The sequence below is a fragment of the Coregonus clupeaformis genome, unplaced genomic scaffold (assembly GCF_020615455.1).
Source record: "Coregonus clupeaformis isolate EN_2021a unplaced genomic scaffold, ASM2061545v1 scaf3700, whole genome shotgun sequence".
Classification (NCBI taxonomy): Eukaryota; Metazoa; Chordata; class Actinopteri; order Salmoniformes; family Salmonidae; genus Coregonus; species Coregonus clupeaformis.
Window position 1 is genome coordinate 15746 of NW_025537154.1, and position 18651 is coordinate 34396.

The following is an 18651-nucleotide window of genomic DNA, read 5'->3' on the forward strand; positions in this document are numbered from 1 at the left end:
CTCCTCTCCTCTTCCCTCCTCATCTCTTCCTCTCCTCTTATCTCCTCCTCCTCCTCTCCTCTCCTCTCCTCTCCTCTCCCTCTTCTCTCCTCTCCTCTCCTCCACCTCTTCTCTCCTCCACCTCTTCTCTCCTCCTCCTCTTCTCTCCTCCTCTTCTCTCCTCCTCCTCTTATCTCCTCCTCCTCCTCCTCTTCTCTCCTCCTCCTCCTCCTCCTCCTCCTCCTCTCTCTCCTTCTCTTCTCTCCTCCTCTTCTCTCCTCCCTCTCCTCCTCCTCCTCCTCTCCTCCTCCTCTTTTCTCCTCTTCTCTTCTCATCTTCTCCTCCTCTCCTCTCTTCTTCTCTTTCCCTCCATTCCTTTTGTTCCTGTGCTCACCTCTAAGAGGAGGGGTAGTTGGGCTCTTACAGGGTACAAAATCAGACTTGTAAACTAACATTAATGACAATATCTCATGCCTACTCTCTCCCTCACTCTCCCTCTCTCCCTCTCCCTCTCCCCCTCTCCCCCTCTCTCTCTCTCCCTCTCGCTCTCTCTCCCTCTCTCTCTCTCTCTCTCTCTCTCTCTCTCTCTCTCTCTCTCTCTCTCTCTCTCTCTCTCTCTCTCTCTCTCTCTCTCTCTCTCTCTCTCTCTCTCTCTCTCTCTCCCTCTCTCTCTCTCTCTCTCTCTGTCTCTCTCTGTCTCTCTCTGTCTCTCTCTCTCTCTCTCTCTCTCTCTCTCTGTCTCATGCCTACACTCTCCCTCTCTCTCTCAGAGTTTGTCTGTGTCCCCCTCCGCCAGTTTCCGAGCAGGAGGGAAGCACAGGAGTTCAGGAGACTCCTCAGACAGCAAGAAACAGAAGATGGACGACAAGGAGTTAAGCGCCACACGTTACGTGAGTGAAGCAACTTTCAAACAATTTTTTTCAACGCTGATTCCACTAACCAGACTCTGTCAGGCGTGTCAGCGTTCTTATGAAGCCCTGGTATAGAGTATCAAACTATGGTGAAGTGTTGAGGACCAAGGTGTTGTTGTGTCCGACTCAGGACAATAAAATTGTATTGTATCTGTTTCAGGACAGCGACGGGGAGAAGAGTGATGACAGCCTAGTGGTGGATGTCTCCAATGAGGTTCTACTCTCTCTCTCTCTCTCTCTCTCTCTCTCTCTCTCTCTCTCTCTCTCTCATACACTGAACAAACAAACGCAACATGCAACAATTTCAAAGATCTTACAGAGTTACAGTTCATATAAGGAAATCAGTCAATTGAAATAAATTCATTAGGCCCTAATCGATGGATTTCACATGACTAGGAATACAGATATGCATCTGTTGGTCATAGGTAACTTTAGAAAAAGGTAGGGCTGTTGATCAGAAAATCATTCAGTATCTGGTGTGACCACCAAAAGCCTCATGCAGCGCGACACATCTCCTTCATATAGAGTTGATCAGGCTGTTGATTGTGGTCTGTGGAATGTTGGCCCACTCTTCTTCAATGGCTGTACGAAGTTGCTGGATATTGGCAGGAACTGGATCATGCTGTCGTACACGTTGATCCAGAGCATCCCAAACATGCTCAATGGTTGACATGTCTGGTGAATATGCAGGCCATGGAAGAACTGGGACATTTTCAGCTTCCAGGAATTGTGTACAGATCCTTGTGACATGGGGCCGTGCATTATCATGCTGAAACATGAGGTGATGGAGGCGGATGAATGGCACGACAATTGGCCTCAGGATCTCGTCACTGTATCTCTGTGCATTCAAATTGCCATAGATAAAATGCAATGGTGTTCGTTGTCCGTAGCTTATACCTGCCCATACCATAACCCCACCGGCACCATGGGGCACTCTGTTCCCAACGTTGACATCAGCAAACCGCTCGCCCCACGTCTGCCATCTGCCTGGTACAGTTGAAACCGGGATTAATCTGTGAAGAGCACACTTCTCCAGCGTGCCAGTGGCCATCGAAGGTGAGCATTTGCCCACTGAAGTCGGTTACGACGCCGAACTGCAGTCAGGTCAAGACCCTGTTGAGGATGACGAGCACGCAGATGAGCTTCCCTGAGACGGTTTCTGACAGTTTGTGCAGAAATTCTTTGGTTGTGCAAACCCACAGTTTCAACAGCTGTCCGGGTGGCTGGTCTCAGACGGTCCCGCAGGTGAAGAAGCCGGATGTGGAGGTCCTGGGCTGGCGTGGTTACACGTGGTCTGCGGTTTTGAGGCCGGTTGGACGTACTGCCAAATTCTCTAAAATGACATTGGAGGCGGCTTATGGTAGAGAAATGAACATTAAATTGTCTGGCAACAGCTCTGGTGGACATTCCTGCTGTCAGCATGCCAATTGCACGCTCCCTCAAAACTTGAGACATCTGTGGCATTGTGTTGTTGTCATAAACCGTCGTGGATGTGGTGGAGGAGTCAAGCGCAGGAAGCAGAGGTTAGTCCAACTAGACTTTTAATAGTCTCCAAAACAAGTATACAAGCCCCGACCTCGAAACACGAAGTGGCGAGGAAAATTACGCACACGCGTAAAACACTTGAACAAGCAAAATGACACGGAAAAACAAACACGTATCATTAACCAAGTGGCACCGGAAAAACAACACACAAATACCCTAGATTACAACACGGAACTTATAAGACACGTAATCAACTCTCAAACAGACACAGGTGTGACAGACAGACAAAAGCAATGGAACACAGAAACATAGAGCGGTGGCAGCTAGTACTCCGGGGACGGCGAACGCCGAAGCCTGCCCGAACCAGGAGGAGGAGCAGCCTCGGCCGAAACCGTGACAGTACCCCCCCCTTGACGCGCGGCCCCAGCCGCGCCCGACCCGGCCACGGGGACGGCCAGGAGGACGCGGACCCGGGCGCGTGGGATGCCCATGGTGAAACTCAGTCAGGAGGGATGGATCTAGTATGTCCCTCCTGGGCACCCAGCACCGTTCCTCCGGACCGTACCCCTCCCACTCCACGAGATACTGGAGACCACTCATCCGGCGTCTCGAGTCCAAGATGGTCCGGACTCTGACGCCGGGGGCCCCCTCGATGTCCAAAGGGGGCGGAGGGGTCTCTCTATCTCATCCTCTTGGAGTGGGCCAGCTACCACCGGCCTGAGAAGAGACACATGGAACGCAGGGGTTAATATTTTTATACTCTATAGGCAGTTGTAACCTGTAACACACCTCGTTCAATCTTCTCAGGACTTTGAAGGGCCCTACAAACCGCCGACCCAGCTTCCGGCAGGGCAGGCGGAGGGGCAGGTTTCGAGTCGAGCCAGACTCGATCTCCCGGTGCGTACACCGGTGCCTCACTGCGGTGACGGTCGGCGCTCGCCTTTTGGTGACGGATGGCACGCTGCAGATGGACATGGGCAGCGTCCCACGTCTCTTCCGAGCGCCGAATCCACTCGTCCACCGCAGGGGCCTCGATCTGGCTCTCGTGCCACGGTGCCAGGACCGGCTGATAACCTAAAACACACTGGAAAGGTGTTAAGTTGGTGGAGGAGTGGCGGAGAGAGTTCTGGGCCATCTCTGCCCAGGGGATGAACCTCGACCACTCCTCCGGCCGGTCCCGGCAATAGTACCTCAAAAACCTACCCACATCCTGGTTGACTCGTTCCACCTGCCCATTACTCTCTGGGTGGTACCCCGAGGTAAGGCTTACCGAGACCCCCAACCGTTCCATGAACGCTCCCCAAACTCTGGAAGTGAACTGGGGACCTCGGTCAGACACTATATCCTCGGGGACCCCATAGTGCCGGAACACATGGGTAAAGAGAGCCTCAGCGGTTTGTAGGGCAGTAGGGAGACCCGGCATGGGAAGGAGACGACAGGCCTTAGAAAACCGATCCACAACGACCAATATGGTGGTATTCCCCTGGGAGGGGGTAGGTCAGTTACGAAATCCACCGATAGGTGGGACCATGGTCGTTGTGGAACGGGCAGGGGATGTAGCTTACCCCTGGGCAAATGTCTAGGCGCCTTACACTGGGCACACACCGAGCAGGAGGAGACATAAACCCTCACATCCCTAGCTAACGTTGGCCACCAGTATTTCATGCTAAGACAGTGCACGGTCCGGCCAATACCTGGATGTCCAGAGGAGGGTGATGTATGAGCCCAATAAATCAGACGATCACGGACCTCGAGCGGAACGTACGTCCGCCCCACAGGACACGCGGGGGGAGTAGGGTCGGTACGCAGTGCCCGCTCGATTTCCGTATCGACCTCCCATACTACCGGAGCCACCAAACAAGATTCCGGCAATATGGAAGTAGGCTCGTTAGACCTCTCCTCCGTGTCATACCGCCGGGACAGTGCGTCTGCCTTAACATTCTGGGACCCTGGGATGTATGTGATCTTAAAAACAAACCGGGTTAGGAACATATTCCACCTAGCCTGACGAGGGTTCAATCTCCTAGCTGACCGGATGTACTCCAGGTTACGGTGATCAGTCAGAATGAGAAAAGGGTGTTGAGCCCCCTCAAGCCAATGCCTCCACACCTTTAGGGCTTGGACTACGGCTAACAACTCCCTGTCCCCAACATCATAGTTGCGCTCCGCCGAGCTGAGCTTCTTCGAGTAGAAAGCACAGGGGCGGAGTTTAGGTGGCGCGCCGGACCGCTGTGACAGGACTGCCCCAATACCGGTCTCGGACGCGTCTACCTCAACCTGGAATGGTAAAGAGGGATCCGGATGCGCCAGCACCGGAGCCGAGGTGAACAGGTTCTTAAGCTTGATAAATGCCCTGTCCGCCTCAGCCGACCACCGCAAACAAACCGGACCCCCCTTTAGCAGGGACGTAATGGGAGCTGCAACCTGTCCAAAACCCCGAATAAACCTCCGGTAGTAATTAGCAAAACCCAAGAACTGCTGCACCTCTTTTACAGTGGTTGGAGTTTGCCAATTACGCACGGCCGATACCCGGTCTACCTCTATCTCCACACCAGACGAGGACAACCGATAACCCAAAAAGGAGACGGACTCCTGGAAGAACAGGCATTTCTCTGCCTTGACATACAAGTCATGCTCCAACAGTCTTCTCAATACTCGGCGCACCTGGGCTACATGCTCGGCTCGTGTAGAAGAGTACACGAGGATGTCGTCGATGTAAACTACGACACCCTGCCCATGCATGTCCCGGAAAATCTCGTCAACAAAGGATTGGAAGACTGACGGAGCATTCATTAACCCGTATGGCATGACGAGATACTCGTAATGACCCGAGGTGGTGCTAAATGCTGTCTTCCATTCATCCCCCCTCCCTAATGCGCACCAGATTGTACGCGCTCCTGAGATCCAACTTTGTGAAGAATCGCGCTCCGGCGTAATGATTCCGTCATCGTCGCAATCAGTGGCAGTGGGTAGCTGTATTTAACTGTGATCTGATTGAGATTACGATAATCAATACACTGGCGCAATCCCCCGTCCTTCTTCTTCACAAAGAAGAAACTCGAGGAGACTGGGGAAGTAGAGGACCGTATGTATCCCTGTGCCAAGGACTCGGCTATGTATGTCTCCATAGCCGCTGTCTCCTCTTGAGACAGGGGATACACATGACTCCGAGGAAGAGCCGCTCCTGTTTGGAGATTTATCGCACAGTCCCCCTGTCTATGAGGAGGTAGCCGTGCTGCCCTCGATTTGCTAAACACGAGTGCTAAATCCTCATACTCGGGGGGAATGCGCAGTGCGGGCACTTGGTTCGGACTCTCTACCGAGGTCGCCCCTACGGAAACACCTAGACATCTACCTACACACTGAGCAGACCACTCCATAAGAGCCCTCTGTTGCCACGCTATAGTAGGATCATGGGTGCTTAACCAGGGAAGGCCCAACACCACGGGGTACGCAGGAGAGTCAATCAGATAAAACTGAATGATCTCCTCATGACCCCCCTGCGTCGTCATAGTCAGTGGTGCTGTGACCTCCCTGATCAGGCCCGACCCCAACGGCCGGCTGTCTAGTGCGTGGACAGGAAATGGATTGTCTACCGGCCGAAGGGGAATCCTTAACCTACTACAAAATGCCCGATCAATAAAGTTCCCAGCTGCGCCTGAATCTACTAGCGCCTTATGCTGGGAATGAGGTGCCACCTGTGGAAACCTCACAGGAATACTCATGTGACCAACAGAGAGCTCTGGGTGAGTGGGGCGCCTACTCACCTGAAATGACTCCCCAGTGCGTGGCCTGCTGTCACCTCCCCTAGGAGACCCTCCCCAGCACCTGGCCACAGTGTGTCCTCCACGACCGCAGGTGGTGCAGTGGATGGCCTCCCTCGGGTTCCCTCTCCTCTCTCTAGCGCCAGCACCCCCTAGCTCCATGGGAATCGGCTCGGGGGTGCTGGAGGGTGGACTGGACGACCCCCACTCGGGACGTCCGCGGGTAGCCAGCAGGGTATCCAGACGGATGGAAATGTCCACCAACTGGTCAAACGACAGGTTGGTGTCCCTGCAGGCCAGCTCCCTACGAACGTCCTCTCGTAGACTACATCGGTACTGGTCGATGAGGGCCCTCTCATTCCACCCCGCATCCGCCGCTAGTGTCCGGAACTCCAGTGCGAACTCCTGTGCGCTCCTCTTCCCCTGTCGGAGGTGGAATAGACGCTCTCCCGCCGCTTTCCCCTCAGGGGGATGATCGAAGACAGCCCTGAAGCGGCGAGAGAACTCCGCGTAGGTGATGGTAGCGGCGTCTATTCCCCTCCATTCGGCGTTGGCCCATTCCAACGCCTTGCCGGAGAGACAGGAGATGAGGGCGGAGACGCTCTCGTATCCCGAGGGCGCCGGGTGTATAGTGGCAAGGTACAGTTCTACCTGCAGGAGGAATCCCTGACACCCGGCTGCAGAACCGTCATATGCCCTCGGGAGTGAGAGCCGAATGCCACTGGGTTCCGGTACTGAGAGAGGAGGACTGGCCGTTGGTGATGCGATGTTGTAAGGGTCCTCAGAGTTCACCAAACGGCGCAGGGCGTTGGAAACCTTGTCCATGGCGGTCCCGAGTTGCTGGATCATGGCGTCCTGGAAATTGATCCGGTCCAGCAGGGATTCGGGAGACGCCGCTGATCCTGCTGACTCCATGATGGTGTGTTGTTCTGTCATAAACCGTCGTGGATGTGGTGGAGGAGTCAAGCGCAGGAAGCAGAGGTTAGTCCAACTAGACATTTAATAGTCTCCAAAACAAGTATACAAGCCCCGACCTCGAAACACGAAGTGGCGAGGAAAATTACGCACACGCGTAAAACACTTGAACAAGCAAAATGACACGGAAAAACAAACACGTATCATTAACCAAGTGGCAACGGAAAAACAACACACAAATACCCTAGATTACAACACGGAACTTATAAGACACGTAATCAACTCTCAAACAGACACAGGTGTGACAGACAGACAAAAGCAATGGAACACAGAAACATAGAGCGGTGGCAGCTAGTACTCCGGGGACGGCGAACGCCGAAGCCTGCCCGAACCAGGAGGAGGAGCAGCCTCGGCCGAAACCGTGACAGTTGTGTGACATTTTAAAATGGCCTGTGTAATGATCATGCTGTTTAATTAGTTTCTTGATATACCATACCTGTCAGGTGGATGGATTATCTTGGCAAAGGAGAAATGCTCACTAACAGGGATGTAAACAAATTGGTGCATAACATTGGAGAGTAATACGGTTTTTGTCTGGAAAATGTCTGGTTTATTTCAGTTAATGAAACCAAGCTCTTTTCATTTCTTCTCTTTATGCTGTTATCTTAGGATCCTGCCTCTCCTAGAGGAAGCCCCACCCACTCCCCTCGTGAGAACCAATTGGATAAGAGCCGTCTGCTGAAAAAGGAAGTCCCTCCCCTCAGCCCTGCCTCGTCCAGTAGCACGCCCTCCAACAAGTCCAAAGATCTCATCATGGTCGGACATCTCATGGCTTTTTTTTTCTCCTTTATTTAGAACTATAAATATTTCTACCATTGGCCCAAGGATTTTCTGATCTCTCATATACCAGAGTTCAGTGCTTAAAACATTTCTTGTTATGAGTGCATTATGACCCTTTTACCCTTTGATTTCCAGAATGAGAAGTCTAAGTCCAGCACCCTGACCCCCATCCCTCGCTCTGATGCCCCCACTCCCAGCAGCACCTCGACCCCCGGTCTGAGAGTAGAGGTCATGGGTGAGACACACTGATGACTTTAAACACTTTTAATACGGACGTTTTTTTGTAACATTCTTTACATTTCATTTAACCTTTCTTTCATCTTTTTTAATTTAATTTTTCAATCTATCTGCAATATTAAGCTGATCTACCCCCCAAAAAAATAAAAAATAAAAATAACATTCTTTACATTTCATTTAACCTTTCTTTAATATTTTTTTTAACGAGGCGTGTCAGTTGATTCTTAAGATGTCCGCAACCCGCAGAGATCTAATAAACGTAATACAAAAATCATCGAAAAATGAAAAATATCGAAATCCGTCTGTTTAATATCGAGATATCTGTTTTTCCACCACCTATGTCAGCTTTCCAAATTTCTGGTGGCAGAGCTACAGCAGTCTTATCATCAAAACGTCTGAACGATTATAACGGTAACGGTTTAACGGGCTACAAACTAATACGGAAATGGCTTGGTGTTTTGCTCTACGAACCTCACAAGCGTCACGGGACTCGTCTGAGGTCGGTACCACCAGGTCTGCCAACTTCGGTCTGTAGCGCCCGAACAGCTTCGGCTACACACTAATAATGACCCCACCATCGAATTCTCTAGGACGCCCACAAGCCTCACAAGACTTGTCTGAGCAGTTAAAATGAATGTAAGTATACACTGAGTGTAAAAAACATTAGGAATATCTTATTAATTTTGAGTTGCACCCCCCTTTGACCTCAGAACAGCCTCAATTTGTCGGGGCATGTACTCTACTCTACTAGGGTTGAATATTTTCTCTGTATTTTACAAAAATAACTTTTTTCCTGGGTAACCCAGTATTTTCCGCCAAAACCGGAAGTGAAGTGTCATTCCAAAGCATATAAAGCATATAAATAGGACTGGATTTGATTAGAGCTTTGATTGAAAATTCAAGCCTGATGCTACCTGAGTCTGATGAGCCATATATTAAAGACATTTTATGATCCCAAGCCCAGAAAACCCCAAATGATTGTTATCCAATACATATATGATATATATGCGCCTTACGCATGACAGAAAAACATAAAAGCCCATAGATGTAGCTAGCTATATAAAGCCCATAGATGTAGCTAGCTATATAAAGCCCATAGATGTATCTAGCTATATAAAGCCCATAGATGTAGCTAGCTATATAAAGCCCATAGATGTAGCTAGCTATATAAAGCCCATAGATGTAGCTAGCTATATAAAGCCCATATATGTAGCTAGCTATATAAAAGCCCATAGATGTAGCTAGCTATATAAAAGCCCATAGATGTAGCTAGCTATATAAAGCCCATAGATGTAGCTAGCTATATAAAGCCCATAGATGTAGCTAGCTATATAAAGCCCATAGATGTAGCTAGCTATATAAAGCCCATAGATGTAGCTAGCTAAATAAAGCCCATAGATGTAGCTAGCTATATAAAGCCCATAGATGTAGCTAGCTATATAAAGCCCATAGATGTATCTAGCTACATAAAGCCCATAGATGTAGCTAGCTACATAAAGCCCATAGATGTAGCTAGCTATATAAAGCCCATAGATGTAGCTAGCTATATAAAGCCCATAGATGTAGCTAGCTATATAAAGCCCATAGATGTAGCTAGCTATATAAAACCCATAGATGTATCTAGCTATATAAAGCCCATAGATGTAGCTAGCTATATAAAGCCCATAGATGTAGCTAGCTATATAAAGCCCATAGATGTAGCTAGCTATATAAAAGCCCATAGATGTAGCTAGCTATATAAAGCCCATAGATGTAGCTAGCTATATAAAGCCCATAGATGTAGCTAGCTATATAAAAGCCCATAGATGTAGCTAGCTATATAAAGCCCATAGATGTAGCTAGCTATATAAAAGCCCATAGATGTAGCTAGCTATATAAAAGCCCATAGATGTAGCTAGCTATATAAAAGCCCATAGATGTAGCTAGCTATATAAAGCCCATAGATGTAGCTAGCTATATAAAGCCCATAGATGTAGCTAGCTATATAAAGCCCATAGATGTAGCTAGCTATATAAAGCCCATAGATGTAGCTAGCTATATAAAGCCCATAGATGTAGCTAGCTATATAAAGCCCATATATGTAGCTAGCTGAATAAAGCCCATATATGTATCTAGCTATATAAAGCCCATAGATGTATCTAGCTATATAAAGCCCATAGATGTATCTAGCTATATAAAGCCCATAGATGTAGCTAGCTATATAAAGCCCATAGATGTAGCTAGCTATATAAAGCCCATATATGTAGCTAGCTGAATAAAGCCCATATATGTAGCTAGCTATATAAAGCCCATAGATGTAGCTAGCTATATAAAGCCCATAGATGTAGCTAGCTATATAAAGCCCATAGATGTAGCTAGCTATATAAAGCCCATAGATGTATCTAGCTATATAAAGCCCATAGATGTAGCTAGCTGTATAAAGCCCATAGATGTAGCTAGCTATATAAAGCCCATAGATGTAGCTAGCTATATAAAGCCCATAGATGTAGCTAGCTATATAAAGCCCATAGATGTAGCTAGCTATATAAAAGCCCATAGATGTATCTAGCTATATGCTCTCTTGGGTAAATAAATGAAACTAGCTCCAGTAGGCTAATCTTTTAGAGTGTGAACTGTATTACTGTACTGTATTGTGTTATACTGTATTATATGGACTGGAATTACGCACCTCGTTCAAACCATGATAAAGCAGAAGAGAACATGGGATTCTGGTGCAGCACATGTGGCCTACAAAGTTACAAGTATAGGCTAGAGAATTAGATTTTAATTTTGAAATATAATAGTCCCATGTAGCTCAGTTGGTAGAGCATGGTGTTTGTAACGCCAGGGTTGTGGGTTCGATTCCTACGGGGGGCCAGTATGAAAAAAAAAAATGTATGCACTCGCTCTGGATAAGAGCGTCTGCTAAATTTACATTTTAGTCATTGCAATTTTCCTAAGTCCCTCTTTGTGGCACCTGACCACACGACTGAACAGTAGTCCAGTTGCGACAAAACTAGGGCCTGTAGGACCTGCCTTGTTGATAGTGCTGTTAAGAATGCAGAGCAGTGCTTTATTATAGACTTTACTCAAAGCCATTGGCAAGTCGTTAGTAAAAATTGAAACAAGTAAGGGGCCTAGACAGCTGCCCTGGGGAATTCTTGATTCTACCTGGATTTTGTTGGAGAGGCTTCCATTAAAGAACACCCTCTGTGTTCTGTTAGACAGGTAACTCTTTATCCACAATATAGCAGGAGGTGTAAAGCCATAACACATACGTTCTTCCAACAACAGACGATGATCGATAATGTCAAAAGCCGCGCTAAAGTCTAATAAAACAGCCCCCACAATATTTGTATCATCAATTTATCTCAGCCAATCATCAGTCATTTGTGTAAGTGCTGTGGTTGTTGAATGTCCTTCCCTATAAGCGTGCTGAAAGTCTGTTGTCAATTTGTCTTTGTTTCATAGTGTAGTTTCTTCTTCTTTTTATTCAGTTTAGTCACATGATTTCTTAATTTGTAGTACGTTTGCCAATCGGTTGTGCAGCCAGACCTATTTGCCATCTCTTTTGCCTCATCCCTCTCAACCATACAATTTTCAAATTCCTCATCAATCCACAGGGATTTAACCGTTTTTACAGTCATTTTGTTAATGGGTGCATGCTTATTAGAGTTGCAAAGAAAAAGCCATATCTCAGACTGGCCAATAAAAATAAAATATTAAGATGGGCAGTCTGAGATATGGCTTTTTCTTTGCTACTCTGCCTAGAAGGTCAGCATCCTGGAGTCACCTCTTCACTGTTGACGTTGAGGCTGGTGTTTTGTGGGTACTATTTAATGAAGCTGCCAGTTGAGGACCTGTGAGGCGTCTGTTTCTCAAACTAGACACTCTAATGTATTTGTCCTCTTGCTCAGTTGTGCACCGGGGCCTCCCACTCCTCTTTCTATTCTGGTTAGAGCTAGTTTGCACTGTTCTGTGAAGGGAGTAGTACACAGCGTTGTATGAGATCTTCAGTTTCTTGGCAATTTCTCGCATGGAATAGCCTTCATTTCTCAGAACAAGAATAGACAGACAAGTTTGAGAAGAAAGTTATTTGTTTCTGGCCATTTTGAGCCTGTAATCGAACCCACAATTGCTGATACTCCAGATACTCAACTAGTCTCAAGAAGGCCAGTTTTATTGCTTCTTTAATCAGCGCAACAGTTTTCAGCAGTGCTAACATAATTGCAAAAGGGTTTTCTAATGATCAATTAGCCTTTTAAAATTATAACCTTGGATTAGCAAACACAATGTGTCATTGGAACACAGGACTGACGGTTGCTGATAATGGGCCTCTGTATGCCTATGTACTGTAGATATTCCAGTAAAAATCAGCCGTTTCCAGCTACAATAGCCATTTACAACATTAACAATGTCTACACTTTATTTCTGATCAATTTGGTGTTATTTTAATGGACAACAAAATTGCTTTTCTTTCGAAAAGACGGACATTTCTAAGTGACCCCAAACTTTTGAACGGTAGTGTATATTATCAAGAATTTCACACATGTTATCCAGATACTGACTGTTAGCACTTGGTGGTCTATAGCAGCTTCCCACCAGAATGGGCTTTTTGAACCTGTAGCCATATTACTTCAACAGTATTTAACATGAGATCATCTCTAAGCTTTACAGGAATGTGGTTCTGAATATAGACCGCAACACCGCCCTCGTTGGCATTTCTGTCTTTTCTGTAAATGTTATAACCTTGTATTGCTACCACTGTATCATCAAAGGTATTATCTAAGTGAGTTTCAGAGATTGTCAGAATATGAATGTCATCTGTTACTAGCAAGTTATTAATTTCATGAACCATGTTTCTTAAGCTACATATGTTAATGTGGGCTATTTTTAGCACTTTTCTGGGATGCTTGATTGTTTTTATTGCTTTACTGGGAAGCTTAGCAGAGGTAGACATACTCAGGTTATTTTTATTAGTGCAGGGTGAGCTGCACACAGTGGACTTCCTACTAGTGCACACCACCTCAGTGCTAACAGTATTACTCTGGTTCATAGGCACATGATTACTGCATCCAATAGCTGTAGGATCAGCAGAGGCATTCAGGGTAGGAAGTGGGACATAAATTAGGTTACTTACATTGTGTCTTCCAACGCCCCTAGGATAATGTACATTTGCTGAATCATTATGACAACTCAGCGACACAATGGTAGGGATTAAATGAGCTGGTCATTGATAATTCATTGTCTCAAAGCAGCCTTATAATGCTGTGAAAGGATCCAGGAACCCAAATGATTTGGGTGGATCCCATCCTCCTTATAACACAAGCTTTGTTTCCAGAAGGTATCAACATTGTCAATAAATGTTACACCCACAGAGCTGCAATAGTCTCGTAGCAACTAATGATTAAACCCTAGATCAGCTTGATGCAGGCCAGAGTGTGCCAGGTGGTATAGAATGGGTCACTGTCTGTCACCTTGATTACTCCAATTTCTCTCGACCTGTGCACCTACGTTGTAAACTTTTATTCGTAGGCTAGGTTGTAGCAACCTCATGATGGGTACAGGGAACATTAGAGTATCATATAGTAGACTAAACCTATCGATGTTACATTGAGCTGGGTGAATGGAATATGGATGACAGTCATCCAACATGCTGTAATAGAAATAAGGCCAAGCTCATAAAAAAATAATAATTGTCCTCCCTATTCTTAAAGAGCACCGACCACCACTGCTCGATACACACGGGAAACTGTTGAGCGTGAAAGACCCAGCAGCGTTGCAGTTCTTGACACACTCAAACCGGTGCGCCTGGCACCTACTACCATAACCCGTTCAAAGGCACTTAAATATTTTGTCTTGCCCATTCACCCTCTCCTCTGAATGGCACACATACACAATCTATGTCTCAATTGTCTCAAGGCTTAAAAATCCTTCTTTAACCAGTCTCCTCCCCTTCATCTACACTGATTGAAGTGGATTTAACAGGTGACATCAATAAGGGACCATAGCTTTCACCTGGTCAGTCTGTCATGGAAAGAGCAGGTGTTCATAATGTTTTGTACACTCAGTGGATTTGGAAGTACTTTAGTGCCCCAAAAAGTGGTTAAACATTTTTGTTTTAAATATAATTTCCTTATCTTTCTTATATCTCTCAGATATAGGACAGACAATTCAAAACATACTTCCTTTATTTTTTTTATTTTTTTTACTACCTGTTTTGCCATGTGTGAATGCTATTCAATGTGTTTCTATAGGGCTAATAGCAGTAAGGCCAAATTCAATGTTTCATCAAAACGTTTTTAAATATATTTTTATAAAATGCAAAATTCAAATAGCTAAATTAGCCTTGGTATGACCATCTGAAAGCAATTAGCTTAGTAGAACCCTGGATCCTTAGACCTTAAGGGGGTTGACCTATGTTGTTTGTTCCAGGCCCTGGTCTGCGTCCGCTGGCGTTGACGTGTCCTTACCCGGGTGCGTTTGGCATGGTGCCCCACCCAGGCCTCAACGGGCTGAACGGCGACCTGGGTGGCTACGCCTCCCTACACAACCTCTCTCCTGCTGCCGCCGCTGCAGTCGTGGCCTACGGACGATCACAAGCGGTACTTTATTCTCCCAACTCAACTCACAACATGTGGTACTCTATTCTCCTACCTCAACTCACATCATGTGGTACTCTATTCTCCTAACTCAACTCACAACATGTGGTACTCTATTCTCCTAACTCAACTCACAACATGCGGTACTCTATTCTCCTAACTCAACTCACAACATGTGGTACTCTATTCTCCTAACTCAACTCACATCATGTGGTACTCTATTCTCCTAACTCAACTCACAACATGCGGTACTCTATTCTCCTAACTCAACTCACAACATGTGGTACTCTATTCTCCTAACTCAACTCACAACATGCAAATATCCACCATCTTATTAGTGTCACTCAATCTTCTTTCATTGGCACAAATTATAAAGGGGTTGGGCAATGTTTGAGCAATATCAAAATCAAATCACATTGTATTTGTCACGTGCTCCGTAAACAACAGGTGTAGACATTACTTCCTGATTCAGAGATAGGAAAGATAATAATGAAGATGTTGTTATTCAACACCAGGGACACTCTGGATGAATCCAACGGACACATCTGGGATTGGCGGATGCCAAGAGAACGCTACCTGCCTGAATGCATAGTGCCAACTGTAAAGTTTGGTGGAGGAGGAATAATGGTCTGGGGCTGTTTTTCATGGTTCGGGCTAGGCCTCTTAGTTCCAGTGAAGGGAAATCTTAATGCTACAGCATACAATGACATTCCAGATTATTCTGTGCTTCCAACTTTGTGGCAACTGTTTGGTGAAAGCCCGTTCCTGTTTCAGCATGACAGTGCCCCCTGCAAAAAGCGAGGTCCATACAGAAATGGTTTGTGAAGATCGGTGTGGAAGAACTTGACTGGCCTGCACAGAGCCCTGACCTCAACCCCATCGAACACATTTACATTTACATTTATGTCATTTAGCAGACGCTCGTATCCAGAGCGACTTACAAATTGGTGCATTCACCTTATAGCCAGTGGGATAACCACTTTACAATATGTTTTTTTTTTTTTTTTTTTTTTTGGGGGTGGGGGTAAGGGGGGGTAGAAGGATGACTTTATCCTATCCCAGGTATTCCTTAAAGAGGTGGGGTTTCAAGTGTCTCCGGAAGGTGGTGAGTGACTCCGCTGTCCTGGCGTCGTGAGGAGCTTGTTCTACCATTGGGGTGCCAGAGCAGCGAACAGTTTTGACTGGGCTGAGCGGAAACTGTGCTTCCGCAGAGGTAGGGGGCCAGCAGGCCAGAGGTGGATGAACGCAATGCCCTCGTTTGGGTGTAGGGACTGATCAGAGCCTGAAGGTACGGAGGTGCCGTTCCCCTCACAGCTCCGTGAGGCAAGCACCATGGTCTTGTAGCAGATGCGAGCTTCAACTGGAAGCCAGTGGAGTGTGCGGAGGAGCGGGGTGACGTGAGAGAACTTGGGAAGGTTGAACACCAGACGGGCTGCGGCATTCTGGATGAGTTGTAGGGGTTTAATGGCACTGGCAGGGAGCCCAGCCAACAGCGAGTTGCAGTAATCCAGACGGGAGATGACAAGTGCCTGGATTAGGACCTGTGCTGCTTCCTGTGTAAGGCAGGGTCGTACTCTCCGAATGTTGTAGAGCATGAACCTACAGGATCGGGTCACCGCCTTGATGTTAGCGGAGAACGACAGGGTGTTGTCCAGGGTCACGCCAAGGCTCTTCGAACTCTGGGAGGAAGACACAACGGAGTTGTCAACCGTGATGGCGAGATCATGGAACAGGCAGTCCTTCCCCGAGAGGAAGAGCAGCGCCGTCTTGCCAAGGTTCAGCTTGAGGTGGTGATCCGTCATCCACACTGAAATGTCTGCCAGACATGCAGAGATGCGATTCGCCACCTGGTTATCAGAAGGGGGAAAGGAGAAGATTAGTTGTGTGTCGTCTGCGTAACGCCTTTGGGATGAATTGGAACGCCGACTGCGAGCCAGGCCTAATCGCCCAACATCAGTGCCCGACCTCACTAATGCTCTTGTGGCTGAATGGAAGCAAGTCCCCACAGCAATGTTCCAACATCTAGTGGAAAGCCTTCCCAGAAGAGTGGAGGCTGTTATAGCAGCAAAGGAGGGGGACCAACTCCATATTAATGCCCATGATTTTGGAATGAGATGTTCGACGAACAGGTATCCACATACTTTTGGTTGAATCAGGAGGAAACCATTATGGTCAGATTTTCCAAATGTAGGGCGAGGGAGAGCCCTGTATGCGTTGCTATGATTGGAGGAAAGGTGATCTAGAGCCCTGTATGCGTTGCTATGATTGGAGGAAAGGTGATCTAGAGTTTTGTTGCCTCTTGTTGCACAGGTGACATCCTAAAATTAGGTTAAATGGATTTCAGAGTCCCTGCATTCAAATCACCGGCCACGAGAAGCGTCTCGATGTGCATTTTCTTCTTTGCTTATGGCCTTATACAGCTCGTTGAGTGCGGTCTTAGTGTCAGCATCGGTTTGTGTGGTAAATAGACAGCTACGAAAATATAGATGAAAACTCTCTTGGTAAATAGTGGGTCTACAGGTCTACAGCTTTAATGAGGTATTCTAACTCAGGAGAACAAAAACCGAGACTTCCTAAACATCAGAGATTGCGCACCAGCTGCTGTAAACAGAGACATACACCTCCCCCTACTCTTCCTCGAGGCTGAGACATACACCTCCCCCTACTCTTCCTCACCTCCCCCTACTCTTCCTCACCTCCCCCTACTCTTCCTCACCTCCCCCTACTCTTCCTCGAGGCTGACATCCTGTCTAGGCGGTGCATAGAGAAACCCTTGAAATATACAATATATTATCCATGTCCACGTTCAGCCAAGACTCCGAGAAACAAAGGATATTACGAGGTTAGCATTCGCTGTTCTGATGTCCAGAAGCCGTTTTTGGTCATAGGACGCGATGGTGGAGACGTTATGTACAAAATAATAGAAATAAAAAATAGCAGAATTGGACAGAAGTACGTAAAACAGCCACTGCAGCACAATTACCTTTTAGTCAATTAGGGTTAGTGCCTTGCTCAAGGGCACATCAACAGATTTGTCACCTAGTCGGCTCTAGGATTCGAACCAGCGACCGTTCGGTCACTGTCCCAACGCTCATAACCGCTAGGCTACAGCCGCCATCTCATCACATCAATGGGCAATGTTTGAGCAATGTCAATTGAAAGTCACATAAAAGTGCATCATATAAACTGCGTTTTGGTTTGAAGGGTACAAGATGCTTGAATGATTTCATCAAAGAGATAAAAAATGAATCTCTCTTCTGTTCTCCATCCTCCAGGTGGGTTTTGACCCCCACCATCACATGAGGGTCCCTGGTCTTCCTCCCAACCTCTCTGGAGGAAAACAGTACGTCTCCTTTTTAATTTTGATTAACTAGATCAGAATCTAAAATAAACCAACATTAAAATAACTCTTCATCACCACTCCTCCTCTCAGAGCCTATTCCTTCCACGTGAGCACTGACGGCCAGATGCAGCCGGTGCCGTTCCCTCCGGACGCCCTGATAGGCCCGGGCATCCCGCGTCACGCCCGTCAGATCAACACGCTGAGCCACGGCGAGGTGGTGTGTGCTGTCACCATCTCCAACCCCACCAGACACGTCTACACAGGAGGGAAGGGCTGTGTCAAGATCTGGGATATCAGCCAGCCGGGCAGCAAGAGCCCTGTCTCTCAGCTGGACTGTCTGGTGAGGACCTACTATACAGGTCACCTGGGAGGGGGGGAGGTAGGGAGGGAGCCCCGTCTCTCAGCTGGACTGTCTGGTGAGGATACTATACAGGTCACGGGAGGTAGGGAGGGGAGCCGCTCTCAGCTGGACGGTCTGGTGAGGATACTATAGTCACCTGGGAGGGGGAGGTAGAGGAGCCCCGTCTCTCAGCTGGACTGTCTGGTGAGGATACTATACAGGTCACCTGGGAGGGGGGGAGGTAGGGAGGGAGCCC

General features: G+C 47.3%; 1 protein-coding gene across 1 annotated transcript; it reads left to right on the forward strand.

Annotated features, from left to right (window-relative positions):
• Window positions 1-749: 749 nt before the first annotated feature.
• Window positions 750-18395, forward strand: LOC121584337 (transducin-like enhancer protein 4; the record flags this gene model as incomplete). Its single annotated transcript, XM_045220387.1, has 7 exons — window positions 750-869; window positions 1051-1104; window positions 7724-7870; window positions 8030-8129; window positions 14546-14715; window positions 17988-18055; window positions 18146-18395. Coding segments are annotated over 7 exons (909 nt in total), but the record flags the coding sequence as incomplete, so codon positions are not given.
• Between the last annotated feature and the right edge of the window lie 256 nt (window positions 18396-18651).